Source organism: Urocampus carinirostris, chromosome 19, assembly GCF_059441175.1.
Source record: "Urocampus carinirostris isolate Australia breed hairy pipefish chromosome 19, RoL_Ucar_1.0, whole genome shotgun sequence".
Classification (NCBI taxonomy): domain Eukaryota; kingdom Metazoa; phylum Chordata; class Actinopteri; order Syngnathiformes; family Syngnathidae; genus Urocampus; species Urocampus carinirostris.
The window spans coordinates 28,644,989-28,662,209 of record NC_142367.1 but is presented as its reverse complement, the minus strand read 5'-3'; the positions used below and the strand labels follow the sequence as shown (position 1 = coordinate 28,662,209).

Sequence of the window (17,221 nt, the reverse complement as noted above, 5' to 3'; positions counted from 1 at the left end):
CAAAATAAAGTTTACGTGCAGTAGCTCTGTTTCCTTCTTTATCGGACTGCTCGATTGCGTTTAGCTTGAAAGTTGCGTCATGTGCCTTTTTTTTGCAATTTGCATGATGAGGATATGTCTACGCTAATTTAAATTGTGCATAAGCTAAGAAGTTGCAGTCTTCCTTGGCGCATGTATTCCACCAGTCTAAATCTTACCTTTTGTACTCGAGCGCCGCTGGCGGCCGTTAGAAAAATGACATAAATTAGCCGCATCACTGAATAAGCCGCAGGGTTGAAAGTTTGGGGGAAAAGTAGCGGCTTATAGTCCGGAATTTACGGTAAATACATTTTTCAGATAACTCGTCTTGTGTCTAATATAACAGAATCTCATGGATATACCGTATTTTCCGCACTATATGGCGCACCATGTTATAAGGCGCACCTTCAATGAATGATATATTTTAAAACTTATGCCATACATAAGACGCACCCCATTATAAGGCGCTATAAGTGCATGCTGGTTTAAGATCAGGTCATTGTGCAATTTTGTAATTGTAATCCTGTGCAGTCCTTCGAGACATTTTTGGGATTAAGGGCTATTTACGGTAAATAAATGTGACGACTTGACTACAGTAGAGAATGTAGTTACTTTATGCAACCTCTAGATGTTGCCACGCTCAAGGGAATGTCAACAAAATATTCAAAAAGGTCAAACTTTATTAACAAACAAGCTTTCCACAACTCCATTCACTCCCAAAATAAATAAACAGCCGTTTTATTATTTTCTCTGAGGTAAAGCATTTTCGTGACACATCTTTGACATCTTTGAACAACATCGACATATCATTTTATTTTTTGTCCATTTAGTCAACACGCAAAGAAAAAAACGTCCGATACTGTTATTTTAAATGAAACGTTAGTGCAATCGCAATAAAGTGACACTCGTAATGTGCAAAAACAACGAGTGCAAAGCAATAACATAATAACTGTAAAATGTAAAACGTAAACACACAAAAGAAAAACAAAGATCACTCTATAAGCTCCTCATCGACGAATCCCTCGAATTCTTCTTCTGCTGTGTTCGAATTGACCATATCTCAGTGAATGGGCCATCCGACACGTCCGGTGTTTTTGTGCCAGCGCTGTTGCCTTCATACGTATAGTTATCGTACTGACACTTCTGCTTGCCGCTCTTTGTTGAACAACCCACTGTTCAAGTGTCTCCTCTAACTCCGACCATCTTGCTTTATTGCCACGGAAACTTTGTTGAGTTTTCCTTACTTGGCGGAGCTTATCTTCATCCTTTCTCCACTTCCGTACCATCGATTCATTTAAGTTTAACTCTCTCGCTGCCGCTCTATTGCCGTGTTGTGCTGCGTGACTGATCGCTTTGAGTTTAAACTCGGCGTTGTACGCGTGTCTCTTAACAGGAGCCATTTTCTTATACAAATGCACGTATGAAAGAGAATCTCTCTCTCTCTCTCTCTCTCTCTCGCTCTCTCTCTCTCTCAAACGTGACATTCTGAATAATTCTGCGTTTGTTTAAGGTAAATTGTGCTTTACATCTTCACCAGTCATAACCCTGGATTCAGACAAATACTGTATTTGTTGAATATGAATTAAGCAGTTTAATGGGGTAGCCATTTTGCCACTTAGTAAACAAATACAACACGAGCCCCGGCAACTACCAATCGTTTAATATTTCCCAGTATGCACAGCGCGAAAAATGGAGTCGGCGGCTGTTTCTCGTAGTTGCGAGACCTTGCGAATTTAATATTGAGCCATATATAAGGCGCACTGTGTTATAAGGCGCATGGTCAGCTTTTGAAAAAAAACAAGACTTTTAGGTGCGCCTTGTAGTGCGGAAAATACGGTACTTATTATATAGGTCAGATATCAATAATTATAATAATTACAATAATCACATATTTTATACACTAATCTTCGTAATACCCATCCCTCAACGTCATAATGCCACGAGTTACCAAACATCGCTGTGGCACCAATGATAATAACAGCAATAAAAATAAGAATAATATTTAGAATAACAGTTATGATATAATAATGGCAACAATAACAGGAAAGTTAACCATAGTTTTAAACGCAGTATTTCCAATCTCACTCATATCCCATTTTCTTTATCCCTGTATTTCGCCAGTAATGTTTTTTTGTATTTAAACTTGAACACGTGAATAGTTGGACGTTGTTTGATCTCATCTTGTAAGTTATTCCAAAGTTTGACTCCACACACAGACACACACATACTTTTCCTGGTGGTTCTCACCTTTAGGATTAGGAATTGACGACAGCCCCTTAAGTTATCATTTCCTTCTTTCCGAATGAATGATTTTTTATGTTTTCCTGCACTATGTTTTTGTTGACCTTAAATAACAGTTGTGAAGTGAATTTTTTTAATTAAATTATCAAATTTTAATCATTTGGACTGCATGAATAAAATATTGGGTACGATCCCGATATCCTACCCTGTACGAAGGGGTCGGATCATCAATTTTAAGACAACCACACAGAGACAACCCAAGGAAAGACAAAATGCGCTTTTCAAATGTTGATTTCATTTAGCAAGGCTAAAAAACAAATCAAATGTTAACGATAGTTGGTAATGAGTCTTTCACAACGCTGTGGAGGAATTTTGGCCCACCCTTCTTTGCTAATTTCTTTCAAATCTGCCATATTGGAGGATTTTCAAACATGAATTACCCTTTTATTGTCACACCACAGCATCTTAGTTGGATTTATATCCAGACTTTGGCTTGGCCACTCTAGAACCTTCATTTTGCTTTTTCGAGACATTTTTCATGATATTGAAATTGATGTAAACATGCAAAATACACAGAAATCAGGAAGGAGGAAAATACTTTTGATGCTTTTGATGTTCTTCTAAGTAAAAATGTCATTTTGCAGCCAGTCCATGAGCACTCAGTGTCAGACGGTGGTGTCGGCGGTGCTCTTCAGCACATTTTTGTGGCTCCTTCTCATATTCACCATGCGCTTGTGCCTCAAGCAGCTCCTCTCTTACCATCGCTGGATTTTTGAGCAGCACGGGAAGATGTCCACCACCACGAAAGTCTGGGTGGTCAGTCTGCACCGCACACTCTCAAAACTTTTGGGTTAAAAAGAAAACGGGCCAAGAATGTCAACAAGCAAAATTGCCCCGGGTTGCCGGGCCAATAGAAGATTAGATTGGGCTGCTTGGAGTGGCCGCTGGTCGGGAGCTGCAGTACCCAATTTGCTTGCCAGAGGGTGTTAACGACCCCGCAAAATTGGACCACAGGAAAATGGAGGTTTATCTATATTGTTGGTATTTATCGGGTGTGCCTAGACATGAAACATGGCTAAAGACACTCGTTGAGACCTTTAGTACGACTGTAAATGTTCACGAATCTGTTCCATGAATTTTGGCGAAATTATATTCCTTTTACTTTATTATTGTTTTATTTTCAACACATGGATACTGCTGGAAGTGTGAATTTCCCTACGGGGATTAATAAAGTATCCATCTATCTATCTACCTATCTATCTAGACATCTGTCTATCTATCTAGACATCTATCTCGACATCTATCTATCTAGATATCTATCTATTTCGACATCTATCTATCTATCTCGACATCTATCTATCTATCTATCTATCTATCTCGACATCTATCTCGAAATCTATCTAGACATCTATCTATCCATCTAGACATCTATCTATCGATATCTATCTAGACATCTATCTATCGAGACATCTAGACATCTATCTATCCAGACATCTAGATATATATCTATCTAGTCATCTATCTATCTAGAAGACATCTTGACATCTATCTATCTAGACATCTATCTATCTAGACATCTTTCTATCTATTTAGACATCCATCTATCTAGACATTTATCTAGACATCTATCTATCTATCTAGACATCCATCTAGACATCTATCTATCTATCTATCTATCTCGACATCTAACTCGACATCTATCTATCCATCTCGACATCTGTCTAGACATCTATCTATCCATCTAGACATCTATCTATCCATCTAGACATCTATCTAGACATCTATCTATCTAGACATCTATCTATCGAGACATCTATCTATCGAGACATCTATCGAGACATCTATCTAGACATCTATCTATCTAGACATCTACATCTATCTCGACATCTATCTGTTTATCTAGACATCTATCTATCTAGACATCTATCTCTATCTATCTATCTAAAGACACTCGCGTAGGCCTAAAATGCAACTGTGAACATTTAGCGAAATTTGATCTGTCCGTTTTGGAGCCTTTAAGTCGCATACAAACGCACGCACGCACCCGACACACACAAAACGAGATTCATAAAGTAATTTAGACATAGGTTGGACAGCAGTTGTTTAAAACAAATGAGAACAACACTCTCCTGCTAAAAAAACCCAAAACAAAAATGGTGATATAAGTGCTGTTGTGGATTGGTCCATTTTCCCCCCTTTTCAATCCATTTATTTTCGGACCCCTTGTGTTTGCGAATACAGTTAGCCGGCTCTTTTTGATATATTCTTAAAAACGATGAAGCGCGTGCTTGTTCCCAAACGCCAGGCTCTGGTGCGCATCTTCTCTGGCAGGAAGCCTCTGCTCTACAGTTACCAGGGCTCCTTGCCAAACCTGCCCGTGCCCGCCATCAAGGACACACTTAAGAGGGTGGGCCGCCGCCGTGCCGCTTTTGTACGCTTTTGTCCTCGGGTCCTTCGACGAGACCTCGTCTTTCCTTTCAGTATTTGGAGTCCGTCCGTCCGCTGATGGACGACACTCAATACGAGCGGATGAGCCGACTGGCCTGGGAGTTTGAGAGCCGCCTCGGAAACCGCCTGCAGTGGTACCTTAAACTCAAATCTCTCTGGGCTGCCAATTATGTGAGTAAACACAAATACCTGGATGGGAGGGTCAACGGCTTGCATCATTTTTCAGCTGACCCAGCAAGCGCTGCTAGTATCATAAGCATTTTCACTCCCGTTCAAAAAAATGTGTTCTAGGTCAGCGACTGGTGGGAAGAGTACGTCTACTTGCGAGGAAGGAGCCCCATTATGGTCAACAGTAATTACTACGGCATGGTATCTATTTTCCTTTTGGGTGAAAATACTGTTTACCTAATATCTACCATGTTTTAAGGCTTCTCAAATACCCCAAATTGGTCAGAAATTTGAACTTCCACTTAATGAACCGGTGTGTCTTATATGTGGCCAAAATTAGGAATGTGTTACCATGTTTGTGTGATTATTGATCACTCGTAAAATGATGATGCTGACTACAGTTGCGTAGCAATGGTGGCATTAGCTCAGGAGGGAGAGCGCTCGTCTTGGGATCAAGAGATCGCAGTTCGATTCCCGGTTCCTCCGTGTTACATGTCGAAGTGTCCTTGGGTAAGACACTGAACCCCTAATACCGCCAATTAGCAGGTTAGGGACTTATATGACTGCACGGCAGCTATTGGGAAATGTGAAGCACACTGTAAAGCGCTTTGGGAAGTCTTAACTTGAAAAGCGCTACATAAATGCAGATCATTTCATTTCACTGGGCAACAAACTGGTTAGTCAAGTCAAGTCATATTTATTTGTTTGGCCCCTAATCACAAGAAGTCTCAAAGGGCTGCACAGACCACAGACTATTGCAAACTGCAGACTATTATGACAGCGTCCCCTGATCTAAAACCTACAGGAGGGCAAGGAAAAACTCAAAAACCTCAACATGAGGAAAATGAAGAAACCTTGAAGGGACCGCACATGCGGTCATCCCCATTCCAGGGTGACCAGGGTGCAAATGATGTTGCAATACAAAGATATTGTCAACATGAAATATAGGTTATTCATATGCTATAGAGTAGAAGTGTGTTTTAAGCTTGGATTGAAACATTTCCACTGAGGTTGCACATACAATCTCACGGGGAAGAGCATTCCACAGCACCGGGTCCCGAATGGAGAACACTACGGATTTCTTCTTGGCTCTTGGGATCATTCGTAGACCAGCGTTTTCAGAGCGAAGGCTCCTGACCGGAACATAGGGGGAAATTAAATCTGAACGATATGAGGGAGCAAGTCCATGCATGATTTTGTATACTTCCAACAGAACCCTAAAATCACATCTTAAGCTAACGGAGCCAATGCAGGTTAGCTAAAATCGGGGTCATGTGATCAAACGTTCTTGTCTTAGTTAAAAGCCTCGCTGCAGCATTTTGTCCCAGCTGAAGGCAATGGTAATGCCACCAAGCCGCTAGGGACATGGACGGTTGATCACAATCGCATAACGTTGAATGCAACGGGAATCGAATCCAGATCACGGGGCGGAGTGTGTCGTTTCCCATCTATTCCACCTGCAGGGATACAGATGACACGTGAAAATACATCAGGTCTTATCTTATTATCACACTATTTCTAGTCAAAGTACCAGATATGTTAGAGGCAAGGGAATGTTTCCGTCATTCTCTGCTCGAACGAAGCATTGTAGGTGATTACGTGTGGCCATGCAGTTATTTTTATTTTTCGGGACGACTGAATTACTTCCCACAATGACGTTCTCTTCATTCAGTTCAAATGACATAATTACTTTGCACGATGCCCTTATCGTCATTCAGTTGGGAATCTCGCACGCTTGCTCCACCGCGAACCGGTTTAATGTCTGATGATATTCTCGCGGCCCAATTATTCCGATGACGGATGTATTCAATGGTACAGCTGTTTATTTTAGAGGATGCCGATTCTTTTTCAATGACATGTGTTTTCCCATCGAATCCTTTTGTCTCCCTCAAGGACTTTTTGTACGTGACCCCCACGCCCGTCCAGGCGGCCCGAGCCGGCAACACCATTCACGCCATCTTCCTGTACCGCCGAAAACTCAATCGAGAAGAACTCAAACCTGTGAGTTTCCCCTCAATTGCGGTTTCCTCAAATAGAACTCATACCATTTGTATCTGTTCATCGTCATCATTTTTGACTCTTTGTTTTGTTGACGTTGCGCATGCGAGACCCTGGTGTTATCGTACCTCGTTATCCTTTTTCTTCTTCCGAACATATCACTCATTCCCCTTTTTATTGTGTTTGCATGACCATATCGAACCCCCAGAGTCGTATACCCGGCACTGTCATTCCCCTGTGTGCGGCTCAGTGTGAGAGGATGTTCAACACGACACGCACTCCTGGAGAGGAGACCGGTAAAGAAACGGACATGGACACACACAAACACACGCAATTGCAATGTGCCTGGATCCTTTGAAAGCCCCAGTGTGTAATATTTGAGCACTAGATGGCATTGCATTGTCTAACACGAAGGAAAACCAGTGCCATGGCGTAGCAGCAAACATGCCGTCTGCGACGACTAGTACTAGGTAGGGATTTCACTATGTAAAAGATAGATTTCTCAGAATTTCTTTTCTCAAAATGAACATTAGTATGATAGTTAAAGTATTTTTGCGTAGTACAGTGGAACCTCGCTACTTCGCGGTTCCACTTTTGCGAGTTCAGAGCTTTGCGTGTCTAAAAAATATACCTTACCTTCTCAATAAAAGCATTTATTGACTTGACGCCATTGAGCGCGAGCTTATGTCAACTGAGGACACGGTGTGGATACTCTTATTGTGAAGAGGAGGGGGAGGCCCCGACACAATGCTTAGTCAATGCCGCTTCGCTTCAAATCAATGTTTTTCTCTTTCTGAATGAAATTTCTTGCACCGCTAACAGGCACTCAATATTACACACTGTCCCTTTAAAGTAGCCACTTGCCCAGAAGTGCGGCTTGAGGAAAAAAACGATTCCGGGTTTTGCGTTCAAAGCTTTGTGTGAGTCCTGTCATCCCTCACCTGTCCTCTTGTCATCCCGATGAGCTCCCTCAAGGTGGTTGTTTTGACCGACGTCTGTTTTTTTTCCACCTGCCTGCGCTCCATCTTGGGTTTCTTTGGCCATCCTGTTCTTTTTGGCTTCCTTTTCTTGTTCTTTTCTTTTTTTTCTCACTGGCCTCGCTGTGGTCTGTACTTCTTCCGACTCAGTGGTTGTTGAGATCTGCGGTTCCTTGCTGTTCCTATCAGTTTGAGAGGATGTTCGACTCGTGTCGAATCCCTGGAGCTCTGACAGGTAGTTTTTATACCTTTTTTCATATCAAACCGGGTGCTCCTTTGTTTTAGACCGGTAGGTGTAGAGCAGGGGTCGGGAACCTTTTTGACTCAAAGAGCCATAAAAGCAAAAAAATAATAGTTTTATTTTGGGAAAGAGCCACACCATATATTATGAGACAAATTGACTAAATTGCTAAACCCGCGCCCCAGACAAAAGCTTAGTCTTCACCACATTTAGTTTTGATGATTTGATAAAAATTATGAAAAGAGAATAATGCCAGAGCCCCTGTCCCAAAATCAACAAACATACCACTTTAAACTCTTTCTTGCAATGACTCAAGATCGGTTAAACTCCTTTTGACCCTTTTTTTCATACATATTGGTATCAAAACCAGATGCAAGTATTTATTTTGTAAAAACTTTCTGCAAACAGGGAGCCTGATGTGCTTACCTTTGGCGCAGACGGAGTAGGGCGAGAGATGGGAGGGAGTGCTTGTACTTTTTGCATAGCTCCACCCATCCCTCCCACTCACCCAATCAAATGACTAAGTTGTCTTCCGGTGTTTTGGCGTATTTACAGTTCTGTGGATTCATCATCAGGTATCTGAACACTGAACACAGATTATATAGTGAACTTTTATATAAAGGATTCTTTAGCGTTGTACAGCCAAAACGAGTTTTTTTCCTCCCTTTTTTTGGGTGTGACACCTTGACTGTAAATTGTAGTGAAAAATGTGCCCTATATTTACTGCGAAGTAATACCACGTTATTTAGTTTTGGTTTGGCTTTGCGTTTACCTGAATAGGATAGACAACTCAAGTTTTGAACAAGATGGAGAAATTTTGCATGCAATCAAATTTGTCTCTGAGCCACAGATACTCATAGAGAGAGCCATATATGGCTCGCGAGCCATAGGTTCCCGACCCCTGGTGTAGAGAGTAGGACAGGTAAAGTGTTTTTTGTTTTTGTTTTTGAATAACTGCGTTAATAGATGATCGTCGCTTATTAGAAAAAATGTTTTTGAATTTACACTACAAAAAAGGGAACTCCTGACCTAAAGGCAAGACGGTTTAAAATTCATGTTTAATTTTTTTTACTATATCTTTTATCTTGTATTTTATTTTCATGACATAACTTTGCAACATTTTTGCATGGTGTAAAGCTTTACTGAGTTCAAGTATAATTTTTGTATTTCAGTCAAAAAAATCCTAAAACGATCAAAAGTATCTCGTATATCAATTACTGTAGGTCATTTCAAGAATTATTTATCTTACTGTACAAGTGACATAAGTTAAAAAAATAGAAAAATAAATATGATCAAAACTGGCTGCCAGTTGAATATTTTCCAAACAATCTATTCCAGTTTGATTTGTTTGAATGGATTTTCAAATTATTGGTTAGTTTATCATAATAGAATATCTCAGTTTTTAGGTGATATCTCGTAACCCTTAATAGAATGTGAACTTTAAATGGTCTTGTTTTTACCCTGTGTCATTTTATTGGATAAGTAAAAGTAGACGGTGCATTTTACATTTGTCATTTGAAAACCAGAAAGCCGGATTGCACTTATGCATGTTTGCCAACTCCTCTTCTGTACTTTTATGTAGACTGTAATTCTGTATCCTCCTATGACCAACCAATCCATTCTATATGTATTCGAGAGCAAACTTAACTTTCCTAAGCAAATGAAATCACTTTGAGACTTGGGCAAACTGCATTCGTTTACAAATAGCCATGATCTACCGGAACTGAGCATTGTTGATCACACTGACTCCAATAATTCAAGATGAGATGACTTCGATCCTGACCACAAATTCCTATCAGCTAGCTCAGACAATTGCAAATATTATCCTGGAAATGAATATCATACTTTTGTTAAATCTGAAGGCAAATTCTCAATAATACACTTTAACTGTAGAAGCATGTACGCAAATTTTGATGACATCACTGAATACTTACAGCAATTTGAGAACCCATTTAGTGTTATTGCAGTTTCTGAAACGTGGTTCAGTGAGAAAAAGGGTGTCAATTTTGAAATAAACAACTATAATTTGAACTATGTAAATAGAACAAACAAAATAGGAGGTGGAGTAGCTATATATGTGCACAAAAGATTAAAATAAAAAAAATTACAAAACTTGTCTTTTTTTTCATTGACGATTTACTTGAATGTATTACAATAGAAATTATAAATGAAAAAAGGAAAAATATTATAGTCAGTTGTGTATATAGATCACCGGGCTCAAATCTGGAAACCTTCGCAAACTGGGCTGAAAAAACATATTCAACAATAATGGCCAAGCATTTTATAGCGCCCTATTTGGAATCGGGACGCATTTTGCCAACTCGAGCAAATCCAAACACAGAGCAAAACCTACACGCGAGAAAAACCTCTAAGATACTCGCAAAGTGTCCTGACGCCGGCTCCTTTGCATTTTGAAGACAGGGTCCAGCACTGGCAGGATAGCGACTATGTGGCCGTGTACCACAGAGGACGCTACTTCCGGCTCAGGGTTTACCACGCGGGCAGACTGCTCTCTCCCAGGGAGATCCAATTCCAAATCCAGCGGATCCTCGACAATCCTTCGCAACCTTGCGAGGGCGAGGCCAAGCTCGGCGCTTTGACTGCCGGCGACAGGTCTGCATTAACGATCGATTGTTTTTATTAAACTTGTCCGTCGTGTTTATTTGTGACGTCCTTAATCACGAGAAATCTCCAGGAGCTGTACAGACTAGGGCTGCATGATATTTGGGGGGAAAATCTAATTGCGATTTTTCAGACCATTATTGCAATTTTAGAACAAAAGTGCATTTTCTGTGCTTGTTTATTTGTTTTTATGTACTGTATTTTCCGCACTATAAGGCGCACCTAAAAGTCTTAATTTTTTTCAAAAGCTGACCATGCGCCTTATAATACAGTGCGCCTTATTTATGGAACAAAATTAATTCTTGAGTCTTGCAAATAATTTGCCGCCGCCGAATAGATTTTCCCCCGAACGCCAAGTAGTCCGCGGTGTATGCTGGGATTTATTTACCGGCGTTTCATTGGCTAACCAATGTGTCAATCATTTGAATCGATCGCTATTGGCTGAAGTTATTCGGAGCCTCGGATTGGCTAGAGCGCCGAAACAAACCCTGCAATTGGCCGAAAAAGATGTATCAATCATCCGTTGAATCGATCGCTATTGGCTGAAGTTATTCAAAGCCTCGGATTGGCTAGAGGGCCAAAATAAACCCTGCAATTGGCCGAAAAAGATGTGTCAATCATCCGTTAAAACGATCGCTATTGGCTGAAGTTATTCGGAGCCTCGGATTGGCTAGATGGCCAAAACAAACCCTGCAATTGGCTGAGTTTAGCAATGGCGTTAGCAAGCTTAGCAAGCTTGCTAAAGTACACCATAAAGAAACATGTTTTATTAGTCTGTATTTGCAAATAATTTACTCTCCTGGATTTACTTCACTCACGGTTGTAAGAAGACAACGATTACGTATCATTATTGAACGTGAGAACTTAGGCGAGCTATGCGGCTTTATATTTTCCCGGTATCTTGTTTTAGAACGATATTGATGTTGCTGTGATGAGTTGAGTGAATTAAACTCAATTCCAAGTGTTTATTGTCATATGCACAGTAAAGTTGCGAGCGAAAAAGAAAATAGAAACTAAGGAATGGTTGGGATTTCTTGAATCCCAAGACTTTAACCTTCCGAATGATGCATTTGAGTGACATCGTACGGACACCGCATCCGCACGTGTCTATGACACGTATTTGCTTCTTTGCAAGCTTTGGGAATGTTAAGGGGGTAAGAAGTTGGACTGAATCATCCGACTGTTTTGTCGACGTTCCCATTGTAGCGCCTTATAATCCGGTGCGCCTTATCTATGGAAGATATAGGACCAAAAACTATTTTTTGGGGGTGCGCCCTATAACCCGGTGCGCCCTATAGTGCGGAAAATACGGTATTTATTGAGAGAACTTAACTAATGGATGCATGACCTGCCAGTACATACTACATATCCTATAAGTGGGGTCAAAATTGAGAATAACAACCCATGGGGTCATGTCTGACCCCACTTATGCATCCAAGGGTTCACGCTAGGGGTATGCTTTAAAATTAAGTAAACAGCGCCTTCTTCTGGAAGCTTTGTTAGGGTTATTGTTTGCTCACACATGGTTGGATGCTGCTTGTACCATTAAAACGGACAATTTTGGTTGGCCAAATACTCCACCGCTCAAAAAACAGTAAGTATAATTCCTTGGAAAAAAATACAGTGTCTTGCGATTACACAATCTCAATACGTCTCGTCACATTGTAGATTTCGGTATATCGCGCAGGCCTACTGCAGACTACTATCCAAAACACAGGTGTCAAACAGGCAGCCTGCGGGACAGATCAGGCCTGCTAAGGGATTGAATCCGGCCCGCGAGAAAACGCTGAAGGAAGCGCAAGAGAAAAACGAGCTGCAGTTAGAAATATGTCCACTTGATGTTGCCAAAGCCAGGCGCCTCTCACAAATACTGTACTTGTTTTTCTTTCTTTCTTTCTCTCTCTCTCCCACTCTCTCTCTTCCATTTTTCTCTCGCTTTCTATCCCTGTCTTTCACTCGCTCTGTCTCTTTTTCTTTTTATGTTCCTCTTTGTGTCTTTCTTTATCTAGGTCTTTTTACCTTCTTTTGCACTTTCTTCCTTTTTTCTTTTCTTTGTATTTTCTCTCTATCTCTTGTGTCCCCCTCCTCTTTCTCCTCTTCTCTCTTTCTCTCTTTCTCTCTCTCTATTTCTGTTTGGATTTATTTTTCTCTCTCTTTCTTTCCCCCTCTCTCACTATTTCTCTTTTTATCTCTTTTGTTTCTAACATTCTCTCTCTTTTATCTCTCTTTCTTTCTCTCTTTCTTTGTCAAACCCTCTCTTTTTCTCTCCCTCTTATTTTTTCTCTTTTCTTTCTTTCTCCTCAATCTACTAGTCTTTCTTTCTTTGTTTCTTTCTTTCTCTCGTCGTTCCTTCTTATTCCTTTTTTTTCTTTCTTCCGTTCTTTCTTGTTTCTTTCTTTTTCTCCATCTTTCCTTTTCATTCTTCCTTTATTCTTTTCTTCTTTCTTTCCGTCCATTTCTCCATTTCATTCTTCCAACCTCATTAGTCCGGCCCCCGACAGAATGTTTGTTCTTTTGTGTGGCCCCCGAGTTCAAATGAGTTTGACACCCCTGATCTCAAACCTACGCGAAAGCGGAAAACTGAAAAATCTCCGTTTGAGGAATATGAACAGACTCTGCACAGACACCATCAACATGTCATTTCCGGTTCCACTTCCTGAGGTCAACATCATTCATAAGCTGTTAAATAGAAGTGTGTCTTAAGCCCGAGATTTAAAAACTTCCGCTGAGGTTGCCAATGCAGTCGTAATCTCATCTCATCTCATTAGCCGTACCGCTTATCCTCATTAGGGTCGCGGGGGGGCTGGAGCCCATCCCAGCCATCTCCGGGCAGTGGGCAGGGGACACCCTGAACTGGTTGCCAGCCAATCGCAGGGCACACGGGGACAGACAACTCGCTCGCTCATTCGCACCTAGGGACAATATGGACCGGCCTGAAATGCATGTCTTTGGAATGTGGGAGGAAACCGGAGTGCCCGGAGGAAACCCACGCAAGCACGGGGAGAACATACAAACTCCGCACAGGAAGTCTGGAGCTGGATTTGAACCCACGCAGGAAATTCCCATGACATGAACTGTGCCGCACAAGCGCTAACCACTGCGCCGCCGTGCTGCCCAGTCATAATCTAATGGTGTCAATTGTGTTTTGTCAGCAAAGCAAGGTTTTTATTCTGGCTATTTTTTTGACACGGTAGAATCCCCTGGGCCCAAGCCAGGACCAAGTATTTCAGCAGCGGCGTCAACAAGCGCTCGCTGGACTCCATCGAAAAAGCGGCCTTCTTCGTCACTCTGGACGATGACGCGCAGGGCATGACTGCCGACGATCCGACCGGGAGTTTGGATCGCTATGCCAAATCCTTGTTGCACGGGAAATGTTATGACAGGTAAGAACGCGACAAAAATCGAGAGAACGAGGAAAAACGTACCTTTTAAGTTGACCTGCGCAACTCCAGAGACTTCTCGGTTAACTTTTCTACAAATATTTTGGATACAAAAAAAATGATATTTTAGGATCAGCGTTTGGTGCTTGAAATCCTAGAAAATGCTTGATTTTAATGCCGTTTTCAATAATTGAATATTAGGCATCTTGGCTAATAAACAGCTAGACCAAATTCATTAAGCCTTACCTGGTCCCAAGTCGAAATTGATCACAATCTGAAAAACTAAAGATGAATTTTTTCTGCACATTTTTCTAAGGGTACGTTTCCAAAAGCGGCCATTTGGAGACTCCAAAAAGACCTCGTGACCGGTGGCATCATTCAGTCTCGTGGAATCAAAAATTAGCCCATGGGTTGCCCATCCATCCATTATCTGCACCGCTTATTCTCAGTAGGGTCGCGGGGTTGCTGGAGCCCATCTCCGCTATCTTCAGGCAGTGGGCAGGGGACACCCTTAACTGCTTGCCAGCCAATCACAGAGACAAACTATTCACTCATTCATTCCCACCAAGGGACAATTTGGTTAGGCCAGGGGTGTCAAACTTATTTTAACTCGGGGGCCACACGATGGAACAAACATTCTGTCGGGGGCCGGACTAGTAGATTCAAGAGAAAGAAAAAGAGATAAAGAAATAAAAGGAAGAGTGAAGTAAAAGGAGAGAGGGCAGGACAAAAGAGAGAGAGGGAGAGAGCGTGAGCAACAAAAGATAAAAAGTTGTGAGAGAGGGGGAAAAGAAAAGGAGAAGAAGAAAGAAATCCAAAGAGAAATCGAAAGATAGAGAAAAAAGAAAAGAAAGCGCGAAGGGTATGAAGAGAGAAAGAGAAAAGAGAGAAAAATAAAAAAGGAAGTTAGAGCAAAAGAGGTTAAAAGACACAGAGAAAGAGACAGAGAGCAACAAAGGATGAGAAAAAGAGACACAGAGAGTGAAAGAGACCGAGACAGAGTGGGAGAAAAGGGGTGGAAAAGAAACAGAGAGAGAAAGTGAGAGAGGGGGGAGAGATATAAAGACAAGTACAGTGTCTTTGTGAGAGGCACATGGCTTTGGCATATTTCAACCTGCAGCTCGTTTTTCTCTTGCGCTTCTCTGAGTGTTGTCTTGCGGGCCGGATTCAATCCCTTAGCGGGCTTTATCTGGCCCGCGGGCCGCCTGTTTGACACCTGTGGGTTCGGCCAATCAACCTGACATGCATGTTTTTGGAATGTGAGAGGAAACCGGAGTGCCCGGAGGAAACCCACGCAAGCACGAGAAGAACATGCAAACTCCACACAGGAGGTTCAATCTCATGACCTCAGAACTGTGCCGCACACGCGCTAACCACTGTGCCGCCATGCTGCCCGCGCATGGGTTACATTTCATAAAAACCTTATAAATGAAAAATTTGTAGTACTGTCATAATCCCAAGTTTTCCTCATAGTACATGTGTATAACATATAGCCATTAGTATTTTTTTTGTTTTCCCCGCTAATTATCAATCCCACTCTTGCAAGAGTGTATAATCGGGTAGGTCATGCATCCAAGTGTTAATGCACTTTCCTTTTAAATTCGAAAATCGCATTGAAATAGCAATGCGGCTCTGAAAAACTGCTAATATCATTCAAATAAGCCCAAATAAGGATCAATTTCCTGCTCTGACTTATTTTTTCCAGTTTCCTTATTGTCCTTTTATTGTACCGTATTTTCCGCACTATAAGGCGCACCTAAAAGTCTTAATTTTTTTCTTATTTTTGGATCAATTCCAAGCGTTTATTGTCATATGCACAGTAAAGTTGCGAGCGAAAAAGAAAATAGAAACTAAGGAATGGTTGGCATTTCTTGAATCCCAAGACTTTAACCTTCCGAATGATATTTGGAACAATGCATTTGAGTGACATCGTACGGACACTGTTTCCGTACATGTCTGAGACACGTATTTGCTTCTTTGCAAGCTTTGGGAATGTTAAGGGGGTAATCAGTTGGACTGAACTATCTGACTGTTTTGTCCACGTTCCCATTGTAGCACCTTATAATCCGATGCGCCTTATGTATGGAAGATATAGGACCAAAAACTTTTTTGGGGGGTGCGCCCTATAACCCGGTGCGCCCTATAGTGCGGAAAATACGGTAATTGTTCCGGTGCTCAATGTGCTCCTTTTTTTGATAAAAGGTTGAGACCATGGCGGCCCGCCAGATTTTTTTGCGGTACGGGAAACACTGGACTTGTAGGACGTAGAAATACTTTGGACACATTGAACTAAGCTGCGCCCCCAGCCACATTGATTTTTCCCCCCCCCCTCTCGTCTGTCACACAGATGGTTCGACAAGTCTTTCTCGGTGGTCATCTTCAAGAACGGCAAGAACGGGATCAACGCCGAGCACTCGTGGGCAGACGCTCCCGTCATCGCGCATCTTTGGGAGGTGAGGGACATGAGCGAGTGCCGCTCGTAAAATGGCAGGAAATACGAATGTTTTTTGGTGTGTCGCCAGTATGTCGTGGCCACCGACTGTTTCCAGCTGGGTTACAACAGCGAAGGTCACTGCAAAGGCGAGGTGGACTCCTCGCTCGCAGAACCTCTCAAGCTCACGTGGAACATTCCTCCAGAGGTGAGTCGGGGTCCCATCTGAATTGGGAGTTTTTAAAACAAAATAGCCGCATGAATACTCAAGTTAACTACTAGAGTACAGCTCTATTTTTGCCAGGTGATGTTTATTTGTAGACTATTGTAAATTCCGGACTATAGAGCACACCTGATTATAAGCCGCACCCACCACGTTTAAGAGGAAAACCGATTTTGTACTTACACAAGCCGCACCTGTATATAAGCCGCACGCGCCCATATTAAAAAAATGTAACACAAACACAAAATTAACCCAACCCGCGCTTGAAACTGAATGTCCTTCATTAAAGTACACAGTCCAAAAATTACAGCCGGCAAAATGAACGGAAAATGATACCGGTACTTAAGGTTTGATGCAGACCTGCAGAGTCCGGGTCCCGTTGAAATTAATCCAAGGAAAAAAGTGTGCAAATAGACATGACTTGACTCATCCTGAGGTTTTTGAGTTTTTCCTTGCCCTCATGTAGGTTTTAGA

At 41.7% G+C, this 17,221-nt stretch overlaps 1 protein-coding gene across 2 annotated transcripts in view; it reads left to right on the top strand.

Annotated features, from left to right (window-relative positions):
- LOC148347929 (carnitine O-palmitoyltransferase 1, liver isoform) overlaps positions 1-17,221 on the top strand; it is a 33,386-nt gene that overhangs the window by 9,097 nt on the left and 7,068 nt on the right. Inside the window, exons 4-13 of one of the 2 annotated variants that reach the window (XM_088324187.1) lie at positions 2,904-3,075; positions 4,565-4,666; positions 4,741-4,878; positions 4,999-5,076; positions 6,769-6,876; positions 7,082-7,169; positions 10,509-10,704; positions 13,908-14,096; positions 16,441-16,546; positions 16,616-16,732. In XM_088324187.1, the coding sequence (XP_088180313.1) occupies positions 2,904-3,075; positions 4,565-4,666; positions 4,741-4,878; positions 4,999-5,076; positions 6,769-6,876; positions 7,082-7,169; positions 10,509-10,704; positions 13,908-14,096; positions 16,441-16,546; positions 16,616-16,732 (1,294 nt within the window). Of the gene's footprint in view, positions 1-2,903; positions 3,076-4,564; positions 4,667-4,740; positions 4,879-4,998; positions 5,077-6,768; positions 6,877-7,081; positions 7,170-8,000; positions 8,086-10,508; positions 10,705-13,907; positions 14,097-16,440; positions 16,547-16,615; positions 16,733-17,221 lie in introns of both variants that reach the window. The other variant, XM_088324186.1, reaches the window with a different exon arrangement.